At 41.4% G+C, this 10,000-nt stretch overlaps 1 protein-coding gene across 2 annotated transcripts in view; it reads right to left on the bottom strand.

Annotated features, from left to right (window-relative positions):
* LOC144326466 (tubulin beta-4B chain) overlaps positions 1–2,338 on the bottom strand; it is a 16,393-nt gene extending 14,055 nt beyond the window's left edge. For both annotated transcript variants that reach the window (XM_077923009.1, XM_077923010.1), the window contains exon 1: positions 2,230–2,338. In XM_077923009.1, the coding sequence (XP_077779135.1) occupies positions 2,230–2,286 (57 nt within the window). In that variant the 5' untranslated portion in view covers positions 2,287–2,338. The remainder of the gene's footprint in view (positions 1–2,229) is intronic.
* Positions 2,339–10,000: the final 7,662 nt, after the last annotated feature.

Consider the following 10,000-nt stretch of genomic DNA (forward strand, 5'->3'; position numbering starts at 1 on the left):
TTTCCCATCGGAAATGAAAATTTCCAATCAGAACGTGAAATGGAAAATTAAAATTTCCAATCAAAATTTCTGATGGATTTTATTTTTGAAAGGAGTAAAAATGAGAATTTCCAATCAGAATTTGAAATGAAAAATAAAAAAAAATCCCATCGGAAATGAAAATTTCTGATTGGAAAGGAGTGAAAATGAGAATGTGAAATGGAAAATAGAAAATTTCCCATCGGAAATGACAATTTCTGATTGGAAAGGAGTGAAAATGAGAATTTGAAATGGAGAATAAAAAATTCCCCATCGGAAATGAAGATTTCTGATGGGAAAGGAGTGAAAATGAGAATTTGAAATGGAGAATAAAAAATTTCCCATCGGAAATGAAAATTTCTGATTGGAAAGGAGTGAAAATGAGAATTTGAAATGGAAAATAAAAAATTCCCCACCGGAAATGACGATTTCTGATTGGAAAGGAGTGAAAATGAGAATTTGAAATGGAGAATAAAAAAATTCCCCATCGGAAATGAAAATTTCCAACGGCTTTTATTGTTGAAAGGAGTGAAAATGAGAATTTCCCATCAGGATGTGAAATGGAAAATAAAAAATTTCCCATCGGAAATGAAAATTTCCAATCAGAATGTGAAATGGAAAATAAAAAATTTCCCATCGGAAATGAAAATTTCCAATCAGAATGTGAAATGGAAAATAAAAAATTTCCCATCGGAAATGAAAATTTCTGATGGATTTTGTTTTTGAAAGGAGTTAAAATGAGAATTTGAAATGAAAAATAAAAAATTTCCCATCGGAAATGACAATTTCTGACGGATTTTATTTTTGAAATGAGTGAAAATGAGAATTTCCCATCAGAATTTGAAATGAAAAATAAAAAATTTCCCACCAAAATTTCTGATGGATTTTATTTTTGAAAGGAGTAAAAATGAGAATTTCCAATCAGAATTTAAAATGAAAAATAAAAAAAATTCCCATCGGAAATGAAAATTTCTAATGGATTTTATTTTTGAAATGAGTAAAAATGAGAATTTCCAATCAGAATTTGAAAAGAAAAATTAAAAAATTCCAATCGGAAATGTTTATCAACTATTATTAATTATTATTAATTATTATTCTTATTCTTCAACCTTGGCGCCGATGATTATTCTTATTCTTATTAATTAGTTAGTTAGAATAATGAACGGATGATGATTAACCTTGAATTCTTATTATTAAACCTTGATTATTAATTGTGATTATTCAATGGTCTAATAATTAATTAATTAGAATAAGTAATGAATGATTAACTTTAACCTCAAATTCTTTTTTTCCCCTTTCCGCCCTCGATTTTATTATTAATTCTAACTAATCATCCATTATTATTATTACTATTATTATTAAACCTCAATTATTAATTGTGATTATTCAATGGTCTAATAATTAATAGAATAATGGATGGTGATGATGAACCTTGAATTCTTTTTCTTCCCTTTCCCCCCCCATCCTTTTTAATATTCATGATGATGATTAATTGTTCCAATATTATTATTATCAATTATTAATGATCAATTATTAAGTATTAATTATCATCAATTATTATTTATTATTTATTATTATCAATTATCATTAATCATCAATTCTTACTTATTATTATTCATTATCAATTATTATTATTATCAATTATTATCAATTATTGTCAATTATTAACTATTTTTATTTTTATTATCAATTATTATTTATTATTATCAATTAACAAATATTATTAATTATCAATTACTAATGATCATTTATTATGATCAATTAACTATTTTTATTTATTATTAATTATTCTCAATTATTATTATCCATTACTAACGATCATTATTTATTATCATCAATTAACTATTTTTATTTATGATTCATTATTCTCAATTATTATTCATTATCAACTCCTAACCATTATTATTCTCAATTGTTAACTATTTTATTTATTATTAATCATTCTCCATTATTATTAATTATCCATTACTGACGACAATTATTTATTATGATCAATAATTATGTATTATGATCAATTATCATCCATTGTTATCAATTATCATCCATTCTGATCAATTCTTATCGATTCTTATTAATTATTAATAATTAATAATTTTCATTAATTATTATTAATTATCATTAATTATCATTAATTATCATTAATTATTATTAATTATTATTAATTATTAATTTTCATTAATTATTATTAATGATTCCCGACGATTCTTCCACCTTGGCGCCGATTTGGTTGCCGCACTGGCCGGCTTGCAAATGGACAATTTCCCTCATGGCTTTATATTCGCTTTCTTTCCTCCCTCGCTTAGTTTCCGCGGCTTCCGCTCCGCTCGACGCGCCGGAGAGACTGGCGGCGTCCCGGCAACGGGCGCCGCCTTTTATACCCGGCCCAACTCGGGCGCCGATTGGCTAACGGCCGCGGCGCGAGGGAGGCGATTGGTCGAACCGATCAACCCCCGACCCGCCTCCTTTGTTCACTGTCGGCGGCCGATTGGGCCGCCGCCTTGTCCGTCACGCCTCCTCGCCCGACGGGCGGTTCCCATTGGTCAACGCTCCTTTTCCCTCGGCGTGCCGACCGTTGCTGGGCCTAGCCGGCTCCTGATTGGAGCGTCCTTCCCGCACCTCGGCGTCGATTGGGCCGGCGCCTTGTCAGTCACGCCTCCTCGGCCGTTGGGCGGTTCCAATTGTCCCGCCCACCGCGCGCCAATAGGCCTCAATGGAGCGCCCTTTCCCCGCCTCTGCTCATTGGTCGAAGCGCCTTTCCCTCAGAGCCGTCGGCGCCGCTCATTGGTCGACGCTCCTATTCCCTCCGCCTGCCGACCGTTGCTATAACTAGCCGGCTCCTGATTGGAGCGTCCTTCCCTCCCCTCGGCGCCGATTGGGCCGTCGTCTTGTCAGTCACGCCTCCTCGCCCGACGGGCGCTTCCCATTGGTCCGTTCCGCGGCGCTCATTGGTCGACGCTCCTTTTCCCTCAGCGAGCCGACCGTTGCTCGGCCGCTCCTTCCCTCAGCTCGACGCCTATTGGTCCGTCTCCCTGTCCATCGTCCGTCGGGCGGGTCCGGCCGCGGCGGCGCGCGGGAGGCGATTGGTCGCACGGAAGCCTGGCCCCGCCTCCTTTGCTAATGCTCGGCTGCTGATTGGAGCGCGCTTCGCTCACCTCGAGCGGCCATTGGCTGCTAGCCAGCCCTTAATTTATGCTTTCAACAGGCCACTAATTGATCTATTTTAATATTAATGGTTTATTTCATTGATTTCTGCTTGAAAACGGACCATTAATGGAGCTCAGGCTTCGCTTTGGGAGGAGAAAAGGGTAGGCCGCAGTCTGGTTGCTAGGCAGCCGTTGCTATGGCGACCTGTGACGTCAGAAAAGGCCTATTTTCCTCCTTTCTGCTTTAAAATCGCCACTAATTTAGCTCAGGCTTCCTTGATAAGGGGGGAAAGTCTAGGCCGCGCCTTGTTGCTAGGCAACCGACGCGTTGCCGTCATGACGCTCAGGCGTCGATTGGGCCGCCGCCTTGTCCGTCACGCCTCCACGGCCGACGGGAGGTTCCCATTGGTCCGTTCTGCGCCCGCCCACCTCAATAGGCCGTTTCCCCGCCTCCATTGAGCGAGCCGACCGTGATTGGAGCGTCCTTCCCTCAGCTCGACGCCTATTGGTCCGTCTCCTTATCCATCGTCCGTCGGGCGCTTCCCATTGGTCCCTTCCCAGCCCGCCCACCATCCCCATTCGACCAGACCGACGCCTTGCATTTCGGAGCGCCGCTCCCTCCCCATTGGCCCGCCGGAGCTTTAGTCCCGCCCCGCAGCGCCAACCAGCCAATGGCCGCTCGGAAGGGCCGGAAAGGAGGCCTCTGATTGGTTGCTTTGGGCGGGAACTGAACGGCGATAGCAACCAGTCTTTCCCTCAAAATGCGAAGCCTGAGCGTCGTGACGTCGTGACGCAGCAAGCACGTCCTTAGCAACGCGTCGGTTGCCTAGCAACCCGGCGCGCCAAACGACGCCTGCGTCCTTGGCAACGCGTCGGTTGCCTAGCAACAAGGCGCGGCCTAGACTTTTTCCCTTATAAATGAAGCCTGAGCTAAATTAGTGGCAAAAAGAAATGAAATAAAAGCCTAAAAAGGAGAAAATAGGCCTTTTCTGACGTCACGGGTCGCCCTAGCAACGGCTGCCTAGCAACCAGACTGCGGCCTACCCTTTTCCCCTCAAAAAGCGAAGCCTGAGCTCCATTAATGGTCCGTTTTCCAGCAGAAATAAAGGAAATAAGCCATTAAAATGAAAATAGAATCAATTAGTGGCCTGTTTAAAGCATAAATTAATCAGACTAATTAATTAATTAATAAAATAGGCCTCGGTTTCCCTAGCAAGCAGGCGCGGCCTACCCTTTTTCCCTCAAGAAGCGAAGCCTGAGCTCCATTAATGGTCCGTTTTCAAGCAGAAATCGATGAAATAAAGCGTTAAAATTGAAATAGATCAATTAGTGGCCTGTTTAAAGCATAAATTAATCAGATTAATTAATTAATAAAATAGGCCTCGGTTTCCCTAGCAACCAGGTGCGGCCTACGCTTTTCCCCTCAAGAAAGCCTGAGCTCCATTAATGGTCCGTTTTGAAGCGGAAATAAAGGAAATAAAGCGTTAAAAATGGAAATAAAGTCGATAAATTAGTGGCCTGTCAATCAATCAATCAATCAATCAAATAGGCCTCGGTTTCCCTAGCAACCAGGTGCGGCCTACGCTTTTCCCCTCACGAAGCGAAGCCTGAGCTCCATTAATGGTCCGTTTTCAAGCAGAAATAGATGAAATAAACCGTTAAAATTGAAATAGATCAATTAGTGGCCTGTTTAAAGCATAAATTAATCAAATAAATCAATTAATTAATAAAATAGGCCTCGGTTTCCCTAGCAACCAGGTGCGGCCTACGCTTTTCCCCTCACGAAGCGAAGCCTGAGCTCCATTAATGGTCCGTTTTCAAGCAGAAATAGATGAAATAAACTGTTAAAATTAAAATAGATCAATTAGTGGCCTGTTTAAAGCATAAATTAATCAAATAAATCAATTAATTAATAAAATAGGCCTCGGTTTCCCTAGCAACCAGGTGCGGCCTACGCTTTTTCCCTCAAGAAAGCCTGAGCTCCATTAATGGTCCGTTTTGAAGCGGAAATAAAGGAAATAAAGCGTTAAAAATGGAAATAAAGTCGAGAAATTAGTGGCCTGTCAATCAATCAATCAATCAATCAATCAAATAGGCCTCGGTTTCCCTAGCAACCAGGTGTGGCCTACGTTTTTTCCCTCAAGAAGCAAAGCCTGAGCTCCATTAATGGTCCGTTTCCCAGCAGAAATAAAGGAAATAAGCCATTAAAATTAAAATAGATCAATTAGTGGCCTGTTTAAAGCATAAATTAATCAGATATATTAATTAATTAATAAAATAGGCCTCGGTTTCCCTAGCAACCAGGCGCGGCCTATGCTTTTTCCCTCAAAAAGCGAAGCCTGAGCTCCATTAATGGTCCGTTTTCAAGCAGAAACAAATGAAAAATAGAAATAAAATGCATTGATTATTTGATGCCACTCATTTATCGACTTTATTTCCATTTTTAACGCTTTATTTCCGCTTTAAAACGGACCACTAATTGAGCTCAGGCTTCGCTTTGTGAGGAGAAAAGGGTAGGCCGCACTGGTTGCTACGGAAACCGAGGCCTTTTTGATTGATTGATTTATTTGATTGATTGACAGGCCACTCATTGATCTCTTTTATTTCCATTTTTAACACTTTATTTCCTTTATTTCCGCTTCAAAACGGACCATTAATTGAGCTCAGGCTTCGCTTTGGGAGGAGAAAACGGTAGGCCGCACTGGTTGCTACGGAAACCGAGGCCTTTTTTATTGATTGATTGATTGATTGATTGGCCACTAATTTATTGACTTTATTTCCATTTTTAACGCTTTATTTCCTTTATTTCCGCTTGAAAACGGACTATTAATTGAGCTCAGGCTTCGTTTTTGAGGGGGAAAGTCTAGGCCGCACCTGGTTGCCATGGAAACCGAGGCCTAATTTTGTTAATTAATTAATTAGATTGATTAATTTATGCTTAAAAACAGGCCACTAATTGATCTAGTTTATTTTTCATGGTTTCTTTCATTGATTTCTGCTTGAAAACGGACCATTAATTGAGCTCAGGCTTCGCTTTGGGAGGAGAAAAGGGTAGGCCGCACTGGTTGCTACGGAAACCGAGGCCTTTTTGATTTATTTATTTATTTGATTGATTGACAGGCCACTCATTGATCTCTTTTATTTCCATTTTTAACGCTTTATTTCCTTTATTTCCGCTTCAAAACGGACCATTAATTGAGCTCAGGCTTCGCTTTGTGAGGAGAAAAGGGTAGGCCGCACTGGTTGCTACGGAAACCGAGGCCTTTTTTATTGATTGAGTGATTGATTTGATTGACAGGCCACTCATTTATCGACTTTACTTCCATTTTTAACGCTTTATTTCCTTTATTTCCGCTTCAAAACGGACCATTAATTGAGCTCAGGCTTCGCTTTGGGAGGAGAAAAGGGTAGGCCGCACTGGTTGCTACGGAAACGGAGGCCTTTTTGATTGATTGATTGATTGATTGACAGCCCACTTATTTATCGACTTTATTTCCATTTTTAACACTTTATTTCCTTTATTTCCGCTTGAAAACGGACCATTAATTGAGCTCAGGCTTCGCTTTGTGAGGAGAAAAGGGTAGGCCGCACCGGAGATATTAGCAATATTAGCAATCGATATTCACTATCTCAGCTGGAGATATTAGCAATATTAGCAATCAATATTAGCAAGATCCGCTTCACTTATTAGCCAATATTAGCAATCAATATTAGCCAATATTAGCAATCAATATTAGCAAGTTCCGCTTCAGTTATTAGCCAATATTAGCAATCAATATTAGCAATATTAGCAGTCCATATTAGCAATCCATATTAGCAATAGCTGCTTGAGTTATTCGCCAATATTAGCCATCAAAATTAGCCAATATTAGCCATCAATATTCGCAATCTCGGCTGGAGATATTAGCAATATTAGCAGTCAATATTAGCAAGATCCGCTTGAGTTATTAGCCAATATTAGCAGTCAATATTAGCCAAAATTATCAATCAATATTAGCCAATATTAGCAATCAATATTAGCAAGTTCCGCTTCAGTTATTAGCCAATATTAGCAATCAATATTAGCAATATTAGCAGTCCATATTAGCAATCAATATTAGCAATAGCTGCTTGAGTTATTCACCAATATTAGCCATCAAAATTAGCCAATATTAGCCATCAATATTCGCAATCTCGGCTGGAGATATTAGCAATATTAGCAGTCAATATTAGCAAGATCCGCTTGAGTTATTAGCCAATATTAGCAGTCAATATTAGCCAAAATTATCAATCAATATTAGCAATATTAGCAGTCCATATTAGCAAGATTAGCAATCAATATTAGCAATATTAGCAGTCCGTATTAGCAAGATTATCAATCAATATTAGCAAGATTAGCAGTCCGTATTAGCAATATTAGCAATCAATATTAGCAATATTAGCAGTCCATATTAGCAATATTAGCAATCAATATTAGCAATATTAGCAGTCCGTATTAGCCAATATTAGCAATCAATATTAGCAATATCTGCTTGAGTTATTGGCCAATATTGGCAATCAATATTAGCCATCCATATTCGCAATCTCGGCTGGAGATATTAGCAATATTAGCCATCGATATTAGCCGATATCAGCAAGACCTGTTTCAGATATTAGCAAGATTAGCAATCGATATTAGCAATCAAGATTAGCAAGATTTGTTCTGTCTTGAATTTATATATTATTTGAATTGATATTTTATTATGATTTACTGAATTTTTAGATTATTATTATTATTGTTCTGCCTTGAATTTGTATATTATTTGATATCGATTTATCTACGATTTGAATTTATATATTATTTTAATAATATATAATAATATATTATTTTTCTGCATTATATTATTTTATTTGAATTTATATACTAATTAAGACACGGGACGAATATTAAGTGCCAAAAATGAAGCTTTATTCGCAGCGCCGAAAAGGAGCTCCGCCTCCTCATTCCACTTCTTCGTAAATGTGATTTTCCCGTCTGTGAAATGGGCGCAAGGGGAAGCATAGCTGTCAATCATTCTTTCCCTGTCAATCATGCCTTCCCTGTCAATCATTCCGGGATTCAGTGGGTGGGAGTAGATGACCCTGGCTCCGCCTCCCCTGTCAATCATTCGGGGGGGGTGGGACTAGAGGACACTGGCCCTGCCTTCCCTGTCAATCATTCCTTCCCTGTCAATCATTCCTTCCCTGTCAATCATTCCTTCCCTGTCAATCATTCAGTGTGTGGGACTAGATCACCCTGGCTCCGCCTTCCCTGTCAATCATCCAGCGGACCCTGGCCCCGCCTTCCCTGTCAATCATTCAGTGGGTGGGACTAGAGGACCCTGGCTCCGCCTTCCCTGTCAATCATTCCTTCCCTGTCAATCTTTCCGGGATTTAACCCGCCTTCCCTGTCAATCATTCAGCAGACCCTGGCTCCGCCTTCCCTGTCAATCATTCAGCAGACCCTGGCTCCACCTTCCCTGTCAATCATTCCTTCCCTGTCAATCATTCCGGGATTCGACCCGCCTTCCCTGTCAATCATTCAGTGGACCCTGGCTCCGCCTTCCCTGTCAATCATTCCTTCCCTGTCAATCTTTCCGGGATTTGACCCGCCTTCCCTATCAATCATTCAGTGGACCCTGGCTCCGCCTTCCCTGTCAATCATTCAGTGGGTGGGACTAGAGGACACTGGACCCGCCTTCCCTGTCAATCATTCCTTCCCTGTCAACCATTCCTTCCCTGTCAATCATTCAGGGGGTGGGACTAGAGGACCCTGGCTCCGCCTTCCCTGTCAATCATTCCTTCCCTGTCAATTATTCCTTCCCAGTCAATCATTCCTTCCCTGTCAATCTTTCTGGGATTTGACCCGCCTTCCCTGTCAATCATTCAGCGGACGCTGGCTCCGCCTTCCCTGTCAATCATTCCTTCCCTGTCAATCATTCCGGGATTCGACCCGCCTTCCCTGTCATTCATTCAGTGGACCCTGGCTCCGCCTTCCCTGTCAATCATTCAGTGGGTGGGACTAGAGGACACTGGACCCGCCTTCCCTGTCAATCATTCCTTCCCTGTCAACCATTCCTTCCCTGTCAATCATTCAGTGGGTGGGACTAGATGACCCTGACTCCGCCTTCCCTGTCAATCATCCAGTGGACCCTGGTCCCGCCTTCCCTGTCAATCATTCAGGGGGTGGGACTAGAGGACCCTGGCTCCGCCTTTCCTGTCAATCATGCCTTCCCTGTCAATCATTCCGGAATTCCACCCGCCTTCCCTGTCAATCATTCAGCGGGGCCTAGCTCCGCCTTTCCTGTCAATCATTCAGTGGGTGGGACTAGACGACCCTGTCAATCACTCACCCGGAAATCGGCGTCTCGGCCAATGTGGAAGCTTCGCCTCTGGGAAAGGAAGGAAGGAAGGAAGGAAGGAGAGAGAGAGAGAGAGAGAGAAGGAAGTAGAGAGAGAGGGAAGGAAGGAAGGAATGAATTAAGGAAGGAAGGAAGGAAAGAGAGAGAGAGAGAACGAACGAAGGAAGGAGAGAGAGGGAAGGAAGGAGAGAGAGAGGGAAGGAAGGAAGGAATGAATTAAGGAAGGAAGGAAGGAAAGAGAGAGAGAGAGAACGAACGAAGGAAGGAGAGAGAGGGAAGGAAGGAGAGAGAGAGGGAAGGAAGGAAGGAGAGAGAGAGGGAAGGAAGGAGAGAGAGAGGGAAGGAAGGAAGGAATGAATTAAGGAAGGAAGGAAAGAGAGAGAGAGAGAACGAACGAACGAACGAAGGAAGGAGAGAGAGGGAAGGAAGGAGAGAGAGAGGGAAGGAAGGAGAGAGAAAGGAGGGAAGGAGAGAGAGAAG

The sequence above is a fragment of the Podarcis muralis genome, chromosome W (assembly GCF_964188315.1).
Source record: "Podarcis muralis chromosome W, rPodMur119.hap1.1, whole genome shotgun sequence".
In the NCBI taxonomy this organism is placed as follows: Eukaryota; Metazoa; Chordata; class Lepidosauria; order Squamata; family Lacertidae; genus Podarcis; species Podarcis muralis.